Source organism: Musa acuminata, chromosome BXJ2-2, assembly GCF_036884655.1.
Source record: "Musa acuminata AAA Group cultivar baxijiao chromosome BXJ2-2, Cavendish_Baxijiao_AAA, whole genome shotgun sequence".
NCBI classification, from domain to species: Eukaryota; Viridiplantae; Streptophyta; class Magnoliopsida; order Zingiberales; family Musaceae; genus Musa; species Musa acuminata.
The window spans coordinates 19600644-19616236 of NC_088339.1; the positions used below are offsets into that span (position 1 = coordinate 19600644).

The 15593-nt window shown below is 37.5% G+C and overlaps 3 protein-coding genes across 6 annotated transcripts; all 3 read left to right on the forward strand.

Annotated features, from left to right (window-relative positions):
• On the forward strand, positions 1 to 5660 carry LOC135605236 (histidine-containing phosphotransfer protein 2-like). 2 transcript variants are annotated; one of them, XM_065095086.1, is made up of 6 exons: positions 1 to 207; positions 829 to 959; positions 1028 to 1096; positions 3153 to 3224; positions 3467 to 3539; positions 5377 to 5660. In XM_065095086.1, exons 1-6 carry the CDS (start codon positions 148 to 150, stop codon positions 5419 to 5421), a joined length of 450 nt encoding a protein of 149 aa, XP_064951158.1. In that variant the 5' UTR covers positions 1 to 147; the 3' UTR covers positions 5422 to 5660. The 2 variants fall into 2 exon arrangements, with proteins under 2 accessions (XP_064951158.1, XP_064951159.1); XM_065095087.1 differs by lacking the exon at positions 3153 to 3224.
• A 384-nt stretch (positions 5661 to 6044) lies between these two features.
• Positions 6045 to 11365, forward strand: LOC104000246 (probable glycosyltransferase 2). 2 transcript variants are annotated; one of them, XR_010484404.1, is made up of 5 exons: positions 6045 to 7501; positions 9874 to 10022; positions 10594 to 10676; positions 10763 to 11089; positions 11308 to 11365. XR_010484404.1 is itself a non-coding variant. In XM_009422246.3 (1 exon), the coding sequence occupies exon 1, from the start codon at positions 6088 to 6090 to the stop codon at positions 7456 to 7458; it is 1371 nt and encodes a 456-aa protein (XP_009420521.2). In that variant the 5' UTR covers positions 6045 to 6087; the 3' UTR covers positions 7459 to 7743. The 2 variants fall into 2 exon arrangements, 1 of the variants encoding a protein (XP_009420521.2); XM_009422246.3 differs by lacking the exons at positions 9874 to 10022; positions 10594 to 10676; positions 10763 to 11089; positions 11308 to 11365 and having other exon boundaries at positions 6045 to 7743.
• LOC104000247 (uncharacterized) lies at positions 11320 to 15492 on the forward strand. Of its 2 annotated transcripts, XM_065095088.1 has the most exons (7): positions 11320 to 11365; positions 12320 to 12409; positions 12486 to 12598; positions 12666 to 12801; positions 12897 to 12964; positions 14458 to 14544; positions 14961 to 15492. In XM_065095088.1, the coding sequence occupies exons 2-7, from the start codon at positions 12367 to 12369 to the stop codon at positions 15039 to 15041; spliced, it is 528 nt and encodes a 175-aa protein (XP_064951160.1). In that variant the 5' UTR covers positions 11320 to 11365; positions 12320 to 12366; the 3' UTR covers positions 15042 to 15492. The 2 variants fall into 2 exon arrangements, with proteins under 2 accessions (XP_064951160.1, XP_009420522.3); XM_009422247.3 differs by lacking the exon at positions 11320 to 11365 and having other exon boundaries at positions 12247 to 12409.
• Positions 15493 to 15593: the final 101 nt, after the last annotated feature.

Genomic DNA, 15593 nt, shown 5'->3' on the forward strand with positions numbered 1-15593 from the left:
TTTCCATACGCGCATCAATATCGCTCAATCTATTTCCATTGCCTTCTCTGACGATTCTTGCGTCCTCGATGCTCTCTTCCTCCTCCTCTCGCTAGGGTTGGTTGTACTCCCTACTCTTTCCTGTCTCAGTCGCCCCTTCTGTTGTCGATGTCTCTGATGGCGCTGAGGGAGCAGCTCAACGTGTTGGTGAATTCCATGTTCCTCGAGGTACTCAATCGCTTCGGTAACTTCGATCCCTTTTTCTTGTCGAGGAACAAATGGATTAAACAAAAAAAAAAAAATCCTTTTTTGGTTAGCTTTTGTGTTTGTGATCGCTGATTTGTCGTAGTAGCGTCGTCTTTTCATCGTTAAGATCTCGTACAAGGGTTTTGTTTTACGACGGGTTTTATAGGGGGTTTAACATAATCTTTACGTTTGTCCTTTTTCTGCATTTATTTTGCGAAGATTTTTTTTTGTTTTTTTTTGTGTGTGGTTGTAGTCTCTCTTCTGTCGTAAAGAACTCGTCTTTTCGTCGTTAAGATCTCTTATGAGGTTTTAGTTTCATGATGGATTTCAAACTGTTGTTTGAATTCTCTGAATCGAGATCTTGGTGTTCTTCTGGATCAATTTCTTGGTCTCCGCTATTTTAGATCCCCGAACTGACTTGAAGTTGACTTCCCTGTTTGATCAATTTGCTGCTCGTTGTTAAAGGCAACGCCTTAATTTGGTAGATCGCGTTGCTCTTATGATTCGTGCTTTTACTGATGAATCTGCGAAGCAGATGGCGAATATCTATAATGGCATGGCTTGCGAGATCGCTCTAATTTGGTCAACCCTTGTGGCTTGCAGGGTTTGTTGGACCAACAGTTCCGACAGCTTCAGATGCTACAAGATGCAAGTAGTCCTGGTTTCGTTGCTGAGGTGATCACCTTGTTCTGCGAAGATTCGGAGAGGATGCTGACAGAGCTGACAAAACTGCTGTATGTTCTAGCAACACTGTTGTTCAAGCTTCATGTGTATCTCGATCAATCTGACCTATGTTGTGCAGGGATCAAGCTGTTGTTGATTATCAAAAGGTGGATGCTTACGTTCACCAACTGAAAGGAAGCAGTTCAAGGTGTTTGTACATTCTTTTTGCTCCTTTTTTCTAGTATGTTTCTTCAATTGCTTGCATTTCAAAATTATATTATTTTTCCCTGGAAATTTTCCCTTCTTCGGCCACTGACTTGTAATCATTCTACTGAATAATGACATGATAGACAGAAATATGTTGAGCAGTTGAAGAATAACCATAAAGCAAAATTTCTGTTGGATTTGCTAATTTGACATGCAATTTATCCAAAACCATGGTACAAAACACAATGAAACTTTTTGCCCATTATAACGTCCTTTTCTCTTTCTATTTATTATTAGTTTGTTCTGTTTATATTATTTGAAATTAGGTTTCTACAGTATGATTTCAGAAGTAGAGGTGTCTTCCCAATTAATGTTATGTAGTGTCATAAAATGATGCTGAGAACAGCAGCTACAAGTTACAACCAGGTCGTGATCTTTGAACTATTGTTCACTTCTTGCCAATAGGTTTGCAGTGGGTTTTGGCTAATGCGATATGGTATATGATGAAGCACAGTGCTAACTTGTTCTTGCTCTAATAAAGATCAGGCCCACGAACACCTTTGTATGTTTTGGATTATCAGTATGTGGCATACTATTCTTGTTCTACCAAAGATTATACAATTAAGATCTGTAGAAAATGAAGATTGAACTCGGAGAGTCTTGGCAGGAGTTTGAGAGATTTTCAGTGGGATACCCATTTTGTGTTTATAGACCCGATGATGCCTTTTCAGATTGAATGCAACCTCTCTTTGCACTTGTGGTGGTCACATTCAATTTTCCATTCTTGGAGAAGTTTAAAACTAACTATCAATTTGAAAGTTTTTTAATTCATTTATCACCTTGTCTATGATGGCAGAAAAAAATAATTCAATTATCTGACTATACACCAATTAATGCAAGTGTGCAATGTGCAATGTGGAATGTGCTAAGTACTTGCACACCAATTAGTGTGCCGTTACTGCCCAAATGGCTGTACATGTCAATTCTCCTCACATGGCATTTAAGCAAAAAACAATAGAAGGAAAATATCCTTAGTAGTAAAGTAGTCATTTTTTTCTTTCCAGTGTGGAACTAGAGTTTCCGTTGCACATATTTACACTGGCTCTTCATCTTCATGGCTTAAAAACAGAAGTATTGAAAGGCCCATTTAGGTAGTGCAAGAAACATTAACATAGAATTGGTTTTTAACCCTATTTTTCAAGATGGTTTATTGAACTTGAAAAGCTTTCAGAGTCGCAAATTCATACAGATAGTCATAAAAAGAAAGCTTATTATTTGGGAATTGCATTAGAAACATTGCCTATTCCAAGCACTGATGGAAAACACATCTAGAACAAGTAGCTGAACAATTGTAATTTTGTGTCATTGTCATGTCCATTTTGGTCATGCTACTTTATAGCCCTCAAAGCATGTCAAATGCTTCAAAATAAATTGATAAAAAATGTACAATCAGTTTATTTCTATCATCTTATGTGTACAAACATTGGCAACATGTATATTTTGGACTTTTGATGTATTGCGATTGTAAACAACTTCTTAATATTATGGGTAAGCTTTTAAAGTTTTTCTATGAATGGCTATAAATAATGTGAGATTATGTTATGCATTTCATAGGCTACATAAACACTGATTATGGGTTGCCTAAATTGTGCAAAATATATCTTTGCATTTAAGGCTGTATCAATGGACATATATATAACTAGTGTGTCCACATCCTTTTGTGTCCTACTTTTTTAAGATTTGCCAAGTATTCATGCTCATATTGTGTAGCGTCCATGTCCATGCTTTCTCTTTGGAAAACTTATCTTACAAACAGGTTTCCTTTAAATTAGCTTCTGATTTGCATTTTTGAATGCTAAGGTGGTTTACCTTGTTCTCTTCATGAATAACTCCAAGAAATGTCGAACTTATTGCACTGCGATAAATCCTTGGTGCTCAGTGTATCTTTAATTGTATTTTAAAACAATTACTATATATAGAAAATCATTCGTGACTATTTGCTGCCTATTTTGAGAACCTCATGCAGTTTTTTCCTATACGGGTCTGTTGTTATGCAGTGTCGGTGCGCAAAATGTAAAATTGGCATGTATTCAGTTCAAGCAGTTTTGCGAGGAGAATAATAAAGAAGGGTTAGTCTTGTTGCTCAAGATATGCAATCACATAAATATATAAAAATTCTTTTTTCTCTTAAAATAAGTTATAAATGTCAAAAATCCTCATTTATCAAAAAAGAATGGAGCAATAATTAATGATTTGATTGCTTTAAGTTCAATCATTGTCTTTGTTACATCTATGATTTAAAGGCTTGGCATCTCATTCTGTGGCTCTTCTTTGACTTCTACCTATAATGAGAAAAGGATCTCTTTATCAGGTGTCTTAGTGCGTTGAACATGGTCAAACATCAATATTATTCTCTGCGGAGCAAATTTGACACTATGTTGCAGGTAATTCTTTTCTTGTTTGACTGAAAATGCTATGAAAATATCATGGATGTTCCAGATTTAGGTAGTTATTGTTTATTACAACATCTACTCCTACCAGGCAATTGTATGGTGAATCATGTCGAGTGTGATATGCGATTTTTTCTCAAAACAATTGTTAGATTCTAGCAAGGAAAAACCATTTTTTCAATCACTAAAAGTGAACATGCTGGAATTTTTGGTAGGCTCCTTTAATTTTATTATGCTAGGTAAAATAGACATACACTCTGATCTTATATGCTGGTTTTATTGTTGTTGGATTACAACAAGTTACTATATACCATGTTGATTGGTTTGGTGTGGACATGGTTTTAATTCATAAAGGCACTTCAATTTTTTGCCTTTTTGTTGTCAAATTTCCATGCAGATTATCCTGTCAAAAGGTTGAATAAAATAGGATGTCTTTGTAGCAACTCTTTTACATCACCTTCTCTACAGGCACATCTAATTAAGTTTCAAGGATTCAAAAACTGATTTTCAAATTGCAAATTGTTATTTAAATCTTTGAATATCAAGAGACAGTTTTTCCCACTTGAAAAGCGACCTTGAATTGAATGACCTTGGCTATCCTCTAGCTTTTAAATTTTTGTTGGGAAATTATAGGATATATCTTCTCAATCAGACCCATTGGTGGGAGTTTAGTGGACTGGACTGTCCTTTATGTCAATCAGACCCCTTTTGCTTAAGGGTTTTACTTCCGTTTGTCCTCTGTACTCATTGGGTTTGATTTAGTTTTCAGTCTCAAGATTTTGTTCATATGCATTTCTATTTTCTAGTAGATAATGTCAGATGAAATACATTTTGGTGATTCGTTCTTTTTTATCATGAGATTCATTCTGAAGTTTCCATTGGTATGCTTTTATGTTTTATAAGACATAACGGCATATGAAGACTCGGGTGGAAGTTCTGCTTGCTTATTCCTTTCAGATATGAAAGTCATACATAACAGAAGTTTTCACTTACCTTTTGCTGCTTGTAGCTTCACATTCGTTGGATCTGACTATTTCAAAATCTATCTGATAGTGATAAAGTCTACATGGTTATAGTTCATTTACTACACATATGCCAACATCTACTTGAACAAACTACATGATTAAATAATTGAATTAACATTATAGAGATTGCTACCATCTCTTGTTTGTGCGAGCTGTTTGCCATTTTACATAGGAGTAGGTCACTTCCCCTTACTTGAAAGTAAATCATCATAGGTATATTCTTAATTGTGATGATACTTACATTTGAGGGTTTTTGTTTCATTGTTTTGGCATGCCACTTGCTTTTGTCTAGTGATCATGAAATGGTAGCAATCCATAATTGCATTGCTATTAGGGTGGGTCTTGTAGTTGCCATCTTGCTGTCATTCCTTGTATGGGCTCCCATTTCACCACCAAGCTTGATTGAGGCAATGACAAGGTCTTTCTCATAATACAAAGTGGTATCATGAGTTCCGCAATCTCAATGAGCCCATCGCTAGAATGTTCAAATGAAGCACAGTTGTTGGTTTCTCGTGTTATCGGTGTTCACTAGATTTCTTTGAGGACATCCCCTTGTGTCAGATAAGGGAATGACCATGACATGTTCATCTGAGTTAACTTGGTTTTATAGCTGCCCTTTTTTTTTGAAATTAGTGCTGCACAAACAAAGCTGCAAAGCCGTAGCAGCATGTTTCATATCGTCAAACCACAGTTGATCCAACACCCCCTTAGATTGTTTGAATTTCCGTCGCAATTAGAATTCGACATAATGCTAATGCATAACCATTCATGAACCCATAAACTAACTTGTGTCTATTCTTATGCAGCTTGAGCAGAGGATCCAAGCATATGACAGCGAACAACAAAATTAGAAAAAAAGCGGCACACACGATATCATATCATCTGCACTTCGTGTTCCTGTAAATTGTACTGTTTGACTTCACACATTGGGTTCAAGACATATCTCTGAGACCAATTGGGAACTTGGTAGGTTAGTGATGTTAACAAGTCTCATGCATGTCACTGGGAATGTAGAACCTCTTCAATCTTTGTGGAGGACTGACGTTGATAACTGATTCAAACTTGATATTAAACATCAATAACTTTAACCCGACTTATTTGTTATCGGGTTGGTCCGATACGACCTGATTAACCCCATTTATTGTCATTGCTTGTTGTTGATTAAGCTCAATGATGAATGAGACTTGTTGGGTATGAAACAGATCAAATTTCAAGAATAATTTGACCTATCAAGGTGTGGGTCATATCGGATCAAATGGGTATCCAAACCCGAGTCTGATAGATGGTAAACGGGTCAGGCTGATCCATCCATTTGCAATACAAACCCGTCATGTTGTCATGTTAAGTGTTATATATGGTTTGTATTGCAAATGGATGGATCAGCCTGACCCGTTTACCCCGTATATATATATATATATATATATATATATATATATATATATATATATATATATATATATATATAAGGCTTCCGACAAAGCCGACTACTCAACCGAACCGATCCGAAGAGTCCCGTGATGGGCCAGGAGGCTACCGGCTACAAGACGCCGCCGGAGAGGGACCGCCTCGACGCCGCCCGCACCCGCGCTCCCCGCCGCCGCCAGATCCGCAAGACCTTCAACAACCTCAAGATCACCGTCCTCTGCGGCGTCGTCACCATCCTCGTCCTCCGTGGCACTATCGGCATCGGCAGCCTTGCCGGCCCTGGCGGCGAGGCCGACGACCAGAAGGTCGTCGAGGACATCGACCGCATCCTCCGCGAGATCCGATCCGACTCTGACCCTGACGACGACGACAAGATCCCTTTCGGCTTCAACTCCACCGCCGCCGCCCTCAACTACACCTCAGCCTCCGTTCTCGCCGCTGCCGCGAACTACACCCTCGGCCCCAGAATCTCCGACTGGGACGAGCAGCGGCGGCGGTGGTTGGGCGAGAACCCGGGGTTCCCGAGCCGGACCTTCGGCTTGAAGCCGCGGATTCTCCTCGTCACGGGATCCCCTCCCAACCCCTGCGACAACCCAATTGGCGACCACTACCTTCTGAAGGGCACCAAGAACAAGATCGATTACTGCCGCCTTCATGGGATTGAGATCGTCTACAACATGGCGCACCTCGACCGGGAACTCGCCGGGTACTGGGCGAAGCTTCCGCTGATCCGGCGGCTAATGCTGTCGCACCCGGAGGTGGAGTGGATCTGGTGGATGGACAGCGATGCGCTCTTCACGGACATGGCCTTCGAGATCCCTCTCGACCGTTACGCCGCGCACAACCTCGTCGTCCATGGCTACCCGGATCTCATTTTCGAGAAGCATTCCTGGATCGGCCTCAACACCGGCAGCTTCCTGCTGCGGAATTGCCAGTGGAGCCTTGATTTGCTTGATGCGTGGGCGCCGATGGGGCCCAAAGGCCCCATTCGCGACGAGGCTGGCAAGATACTGACGGCGAACCTGCAGGGCCGGCCGGCGTTCGAGGCGGATGATCAGTCGGCGCTCATATATTTGGTCTTGTCTCAGCAAGATCGGTGGGGCGACAAGATCTACATTGAGAACTCGTATTATCTGCATGGATACTGGGCTGGGTTAGTGGACAGGTATGAGGAGATGATGGATAAGCATCATCCTGGTTTGGGGGATGAGAGGTGGCCTTTCGTCACCCACTTTGTGGGTTGCAAACCATGTGGTAGCTATGGGGATTATCCTGTGGAGCGCTGCTTAAGCAGCATGGAGAGAGCTTTCAATTTTGCCGATAACCAGGTCCTCAGGATGTATGGATTTGCTCATGGAAAACTGTCTAGTCCTAAGATTAAGAGGACCAGGAAGCAAACAGCAAAGCCACTGGAGTTCTTGGATCATCTTAAACTTGAAGCCAGGATAGAAACCAGAGGATGAGCGAGGCCATTATCTACACAAGCATCGTTCTCAGAAATCTCAGGTCTGCGGTGCCTTTTTGTTGCTTCGTTTGATAATATTTTGCTTTATTGTAGTGCAAACTTGAGCCTCTGGTTAAGTCACTACATCTGAAGGTAAAATTGAAGATCTTTGGGTTTCAGTTTATTTAGGGTATTTTATCTGGGAAGGAACATGGAATGGAAGGAAAAAAATTCTTTTGTAAACATCTTAAATGTTTTCTCATACATTTTTTGTAATGATGATGAAAAACTGTTTCAGTGACTATCTTTTCCTTACATGATTGCTATTTAAGATTGTGTAACTCATTTTTCTTTTGTTCTATGTGTCAGCTATAGATGACACTGAAACACTTGTGGATGATCACATGAGAAATATACAAGAAGTAAAGGAAACCCTTTAAAAAAGAATCTATTCATGAAAAAAAGATGATTTACTTATCTGCCATGTTAATATTGCAGTACAATCTTAACTCAATCTTGGTTTCTAGAGTCTATAAAATAATGATAGCTCTTTTAGCATGACTGATTTCAAAAAGGAAATCAACTTTGACACCAAGAAGTTAATCCTTATGTACACCTTTGAGGTGAACTTTATCTTTTGTCCTCTTTTCATGAGCCTGGACTTCTTTTCTGGAATATTATGTGAAAGATGCTAATCTTTTTGTCTTTCTTCTCAAGGTTTTTTTGGTTCTCTAAAAGACTTTAGTTTCCTTCATGTATGTTCACTATGTGTCTACATTTAAGAGAGAGATTTAATATTGTCCACTGGTTACTCTACCTTTCTCTGTTTGGTAATACTCGAGTCTTGAAGAATCCAACTTGTGGACAAAGACTTGTTGTTTGGAGTTCTTGGATTTACCTTGTCATTATCTGATCAAATATGCCTACGTTCAATAATTTGGATAGAACAGGATTTTAATTAGATGGTCCAAAATACTTTGACCAGATTCGCTAATGGTGGCACTTATAAGCTAGACCAATCTAATCTAAGCTTGTCTTGTGACTATATAACATGATATTACATACTCATAAATTGTTGGAGTTCCATTTGTTCTCGCCAAGTCCTAATATATATGATTGCCTTACTAGTTCAAGCATCAAGTAATTTAGATTATAGGATAATATCTATAGAGTACTATATTACTTGTAAATACTAGTAGAAGGTCTAAAAATAAGCTAAGTGCATGCAATAAATCACCCACCCAGTATTTAGTGATAGGCTGTTAAATTATTGCATATTTTGATAAAAGCACAGCAGGAAAGGTTTATTTTAGACTGATAAGAGTGACAGTGAATGAAAACTCAAGAGAATGCCTGAGAGTTTCGATCAACAGTGACTGAGGACATGTGCAACTTCAGAATATATGTATTTAATCCGTGATATTGTTTTTATGTAACATTACCAGCAAGGAAGATACTAGAATGGCACCTGCATGGTTCCATGTATGCTATGATGATGTTCCAAATAATATGGCCTTTTATTTTTGAGTCTCAAGTTCAAATCTGCATTTCATACATGGTCTGAGGAGAACTATCAAACTGAAAAAATTCTTTTATCGCTTTTATCATTAAAAGAATGCATGAGATGCATAGCTTGGTGCACGAGGCTCCTTGGCCCCCATATCCGCGCTGGTACCTGATGTTAGTTTCTATACCTGGAAGTATTTCAAGCAAATTTGTGGCAAGTGCTAGTTTCCTTGGCTGTCAACTGTGGGCCTGTGGCTGCTGTAGAGAAGCTATGTGGCTATAGGCTTTTCCTCCTCTGGAGGGAATGCTTGACAGATCCTGCATTAAGATTTCTTTGTCTCTACTGCAGGAAGTATGAAATTACATCTAAATAAAACTTCTAAGCAGATGCTATTTTTAGAAAGCTACCTACCAACTTAATTAATCTGTTAATCAGAGGTGATAGATGCTTTAGGAACAAATCAAGAAAGCAGTGATAATAACTAGAATTACCCTGATATTGACAAGCACGGTAATGAAGTGGCAACATTAGCATCATCAGCAAGGAAAGCAGTCAGAAGTCTCTTTTACTAAATGCTCCAGGTGCTGTGGTTCAAAATGGTTTAAAATTGATATCTGTTATATCTAATATATAATGACCAAGCAGATAGTGTAATCTTTAAATATTTTGCAGAACTCAGGAAATGTTAGTGCTGTTTATTTTGCTGAGGTATGCTTCTGCAGATGCTTGTTTGTGTTTAAAGCCATGAATATTAGATTCTCAGTAAAATAAATATTGAAGTGCAAAGGCTAAGAGAAAATTTTGTATATGCTGGTTCATATATTACTAATGATCTTGTGCTAATTAAGAGGGGATTCTTCCATTTTTGATATTGAAGGACTCTGCTCGTTTTGATCTACATATCTGCTGACTCTAGTGAGCTTTCAGGAACTCATAACAATGAATTCTATGTTCATTGTTGATGCTTCATCTGAAACTCTTCCATTTGTTATTTGATGACACGCATCTTTGGCCTTTGTTAGTGATATTCTAGACTGAAGTAGATCAAAAGCCAATTACAGAACTTTTGGAGAAAGGTCAGCTCTTCTGCAACTTTATGTACATTTTTTTATTCTTTCTCGTTGGTTCTGTGACAAAATGACTGGCAACTCTTACATCTTTAAGATACTTCTTGCTCAGTTCATTTACATAGTAGATAGATCATTATCTAGAACTTTGTCAGTACTGGTATTCCATCCTAATTTATTGTTCCAGCATGTCCAAGAGATTATACTGTGCATTTGGAAATAAATTGGTAGGATGAATTGATGAATTTCAAATGTTTTCATGATTATTATTTTTTTTAATTTTTGCGAGTACTGCTTTAGGATAAAAAAATTGGTATACACGCTAAGAATTCTTTGGATTTGAAGTTAATGCTGACTAATTGCATCAAGACAGTCCAGGTGCAAAATGTAACCATAAAACCAAAGCATGTCATTTGTGGTGGTAATGATCGTGCACCCTACAGGAGTTCAAAGTTTAAACCACTTTCCAGGAAGCATTATGTGCAGCTTGACACCATAATTTTGTCAGTATTTGCTTGTATCGCAATAGTGTTACAGGTTTGATGTTATCCAATTCATGCCTGTATGTTCTTTGCTGCAGAGATCCTCCATGCTGCTGAATACCTGCTTTTGGTGGAAGGTGGAGTATCAGCCTCTAACTGGAATTTGTTCTAGTTCGAAAAGGTGACTGAGGAACACTGTCTGATGATTTCTTTAGAAGAAGATTCAGCCCCGTCATCATTTAATCTAAGATTTATTGAACATTTCAGGATCTCCTATTGCATCAAATGACTCTTGCTTCAACTATCAATTCGCTATATGCTTGGTTCTCCATCTTGCAGTCCCAACATCCATCTCATCTGCTTAGCAGAATACTGCAACTTGCTTGGGAAACAAATGATAGATTTATAAATATATCATTTTCATGTTTAGAGCACAGTTTTGTTGTAAATTAACTAAATAAAACGTTAGCAATTTTGAATGGAGCTCAACAAACACTGACCATTTGCCCACCGGCATGCTGTTAACCAGGACTAGAAGTGGCTCAACTCATACAGATCAGGTGTAGCGGAGGCAATCAAGTTCAAACTGTTCTCGTAAGTGGAAGTTCAAACTCAGTATTGTGCTTGATCCTATTTACCTAAACTTAGTAGTGATATTAAACTTGTTTTTGGCTATCTTTATCGTATCTTTTAATGATTAAAACGAGTTCATATATGTGCAAGTTAGGCAATCCAGTTGGTTCTTGGAACCATTGTTTCTTTAGGCTTGTGAGCTCACTGCAGTTCCACAAGTGTCCTTTTTGTTCTATCAGGTACACTTATGCCTGTCATGCTGCTGTTTCAGGAGCTTCTTTGCCCACACATCTTAAGGTAAATTTCTCACTATTGTTCTAAATTAGTCCTCAGTTTTAAGTTTTCCTTGCAGAGAACTCCCCCTTTTTAATAATGTAATAGTTAATTTTTCTTTCTTAATTAACTTCTTCAAATGAATCGCCTTAATTCATAAGCAGGAATTTAGTAGACTGGTTTAAAAAATATTGTATTCAATGAATTCTAGAAGAGTTAGCCTAACTAGTAAATATTTTGTCAGATCATCACAAAATTTTAGTATCAAGACTTGTTTTACAAAAAAACGTTATTAATAGATTAAATCAAATAATAATTGTGATGACAGTGATGTGCCAAACAGCAAATAACATTATTACAGGTAGAGTTTGCGAGGGCTAGCTTATTAATGCATCAACTGCATATGAAATGTAGCTTTGCGTGTATATTTTTATTGATACGAATTGTTTATATTTTAGTGTCAAAATAGTATCCAATTATCGTAAAATTTATTTCAATCTTATTTGACCCTCAAATTATCACTCAAAACTTGTGTGTTTTGATTGATTTCTTGATCAATTATACTTTTCGCATTAATTACATTGTCTCATTTTTCCCCGTTGAAAATTTTTAAGATTTAATTTAGTAATAATAGTAACTATGAAATTATAGAATATTAAGGTACTATCGGTTCAATTAGAGGAAAAACTGAAACGAAAATTATATTGTATTACTTCAAATATGTTAAAATTAATCACTTCATAGGGTGGTTAACCTCACTTCGTTTATGGATATTAACACAATATTTAGAGGGATAAGCATGCTATATAAGAATTTATGGGGGTGAATTCGTTATTGTCAAACTTTTCAAGGATGAATATGTAAAAGTTCTTACATTATTCCCCTCGTGAACTGTCCAATTTACCATTTTGCCACCTATCATGTCACTCGGCTGTTCCAATCGCCCGCCACATCAACGCCCCCTTTCCTCTGTTAAAGTCTCTGCTTCCGCTCTCCGGATCGACCCCGTCTCCGCAATCGCATCCATGGCGGAAACGGAACCCTTCTCTGTCCTCTTCGTTTGCCTCGGTACTCTCTCCCGATTCCCTAAATCGTGGTCTTATTCTGGTAGCTGCGACTTCTCACTCGGCTGATCTCTTGTCAGGGAATATCTGCCGCAGCCCCGCCGCGGAGGCCGTGTTCACGGATCTCGTGCGGAAGAGGGGAGCGGAGTCCAAGTTCAAGATCGACTCAGCCGGCACCATCGGTTTCCATGAGGTAGTTTTTCATCTGCAAAACGAGATTTTTCCTTTTGTTCTTTAAAGTGCGTATTGTATCGTGCAAGGGTAATCCTGCGGACCCACGGATGAGGGCCGCTGCGAAGAGGCGTGGGATCGATGTCACCTCGATATCGAGGCCGATAAGACCCTCGGACTTCAGGGAATTTGATCTCATATTGGCCATGGACATGCGAAATAGAGGTGCGTCGTGCGTTTGTCTTCTAATTGTTATAGTACAGAAGTCCGAGTTCTGGTAGCTTGATGGTTCGTGAACTGATTCATTACCAATGTTTTAGAGGACATATTGAGTGCTTATGGGAGATGGAGATCTAAGGAACCTCTACCAGAAGATGCTTCCAAAAAGGTTAGTTTCAACTTACTTTTCTCATTCTGTGCATTTGATGTTCCTTGTTCTCTATTTCTTTAATATGGTAGTCAGTACAGTTCGCATACTGTGAACGTTAATTTTGAAAAGCCAAATTATAAGGTGGTCTCATGTCCCAGAAGAATTTTACTTTTTTTTTTTATAGTCAACCTTTCCATTCTGTTTGAACCAAATGAATATTTCTTGTTCTTTTTTCCCACATTAGAAGTAATCTCGCCTTTTGCTCTTCACTTTCTTCTCCGAAGAGTTGGAATGGTGTGTTTGGGTTTATTGTGTGTTGCCTGAACTGATTACACAACCATCACTGCAAGTTCTTTAAAAACAAAAGAATCTCATAGTTCTATAAGCTGGAGGCATAATGTAAACCAGATAGTTTATGGCCTTGACTTTTGTGTAAAGGATAAGAGCAAAATTATATTTTAAGAGAATCATATTAAGAAATTTAATAGCTTTTTCATGCTCTCTGTAACTGACATGCTTATAACCATGAAGTAGTTACAAAATAATGCAATTTCTTTTATCTCCTAAAGTTTGTCCCACTGCTCTCCCCAACCTTTGTGTAGAAACAAAAAATTCCAAAAATAAATTTTTCTGGCACCATCTAAAATGGTATTATTGGTGGTGTCACTTTCCTTGATTTTTCTTGTTTGTATAATCAAATGATAATATGTTCCATATCTTGATTTTTCTTGTTTGTATAATCAAATGCTAATATGTTCCATATCTGAAATGCTGTAAACGCCTACTACGTCTGTCACTTTAGTGCCTTGGCTCAAAACTAGAGCTAGCATTATTAGAGTTTCTTCCTTTACCTCTTTTGTCTCTATGCACAGGGACTTTCTGCTGTAAGTTATTATTAACATGTCATTGTGAGCCGTGGCTATGGTTTCCAATGACAATATTATTTTTAATTTATTAAAAAATATTTTATTACAAACCAATCAATAATAATTGGTTCATGAAAAAGTTATAGACAAACTTGCATCTTATTATATTATCCAAATCCATTAACTCTTATGATTCTTAGAATATGATTGGATAGTAGAAAATTTTTCGCAAAGAAATTGAATCTTATAATGTATATGCAATGACGATTAGTAAAAAAATTGATACGTACAAAGCTTCCTTAAGATTGATCTTCGTGGATATAATCTTGACCATTTGAAGTCATTCTGTGTATGAGGCTTTGTTTCTAGTCAAAATCTTCATGCAGGTTGGTTCCTCTACTCGTATGACATAAGACAACCCTCTGAAGTAGCATTTATAAATTATACTAGTTGAGAACTTTAGGATTAGGAGTCCTTTCTGAAGATAAGTCTTTTTTCTTTTAGGACTCCTTAATGCATTTTTATGATTAAGTCTTTTATAAGACAATTACTTTTAGGTCCATAAGTACAAAGATGGAGCACTGAAAATTGGTATACTTGTTTGTTTATTTTTGTGATTTATTGTCTTTTTCTTTTATTTTTCAGGTTAAGCTCATGTGCTCCTTTTGTAAAAAACACAACGAAGCGGAAGTTCCAGATCCTTATTATGGAGGCCCACAAGGTTTTGAAAAGGTAATTAAGAAGAATTGCTGCTGAATCAATGTTTATAAACATCACTTTTGGGTCAATATTTGTAATTTCATATTTAAAAAATTATTATTAAATGTCATTAAACTCTATGGCTGATTTTAATTGGAAATAGGATACATAAATGCTTCCCCTTGCTTCTTCTTCATCCATGGCTCATTATTATGAGCAGTCCAAATATGGTATGGTATTACATCGAGCAGTTTTTTTAATACAACACAAGTCTCAACTATCCAAGGTGTATAATTATGAGCAATCCAGATACAGTCTTATGCCAAGGTTTTTTCTTTTCTTTTTTTTTTTTTTTTGGGTAGGAATTAAGTCTCAACTCTCCATTCTTTATCATATAACTGATCAACAAATTTGTAAACCACTTGTGCTCTACATTATGTTTTATTCAGGTGCTAGATCTGCTGGAAGATGCCTGTGAATCATTATTTGACAGCATCATGGCAGAGAAGAGTCAAACATCAGTATCATAGTTCCTTGAGGCAGAGTGATAAGGAGAGTCACTGCTCATAATAAACAACTCGTGGCCTTTATGGGTGATCTCGTTTATTTTCTGGCTATTGTGATAAGCGATCCATATTTTGCTTATTGATTGCGATTCTTCAAAGTAGCAGATCAGATATTTGTTAAGCCACTTGATTTTACGATGGTGAAGTGTTGAAACAAATCACTGGTAGATAAAAGTTGTTCCTAAGAGTTCTCTGTAAACGTCACATGGATTAATGTATTGTCTTTTGTTTGGAATATTTCAAATGATGTTGTAGAGACAGTACTTATTTCTAGGTTGCTATGGTTTGCACCTGTTGGCATGTAAACCAAGAATGGCTTCTAGCTATTATCTTCTATGTGCACTGGCCAAATATTGCATCTATTGATGGATTTAAACATTTTGGAAATTCGAACATTATGGATTTTCTGTTCTTACTATGTTTCTATAATCTCTCTCTTTTCTTTTCCTCCTAACTTATAGTCTGTTCCATATGAACTTATATGTGGAAAATGTGCAAACTCATCTCTTTTATAAT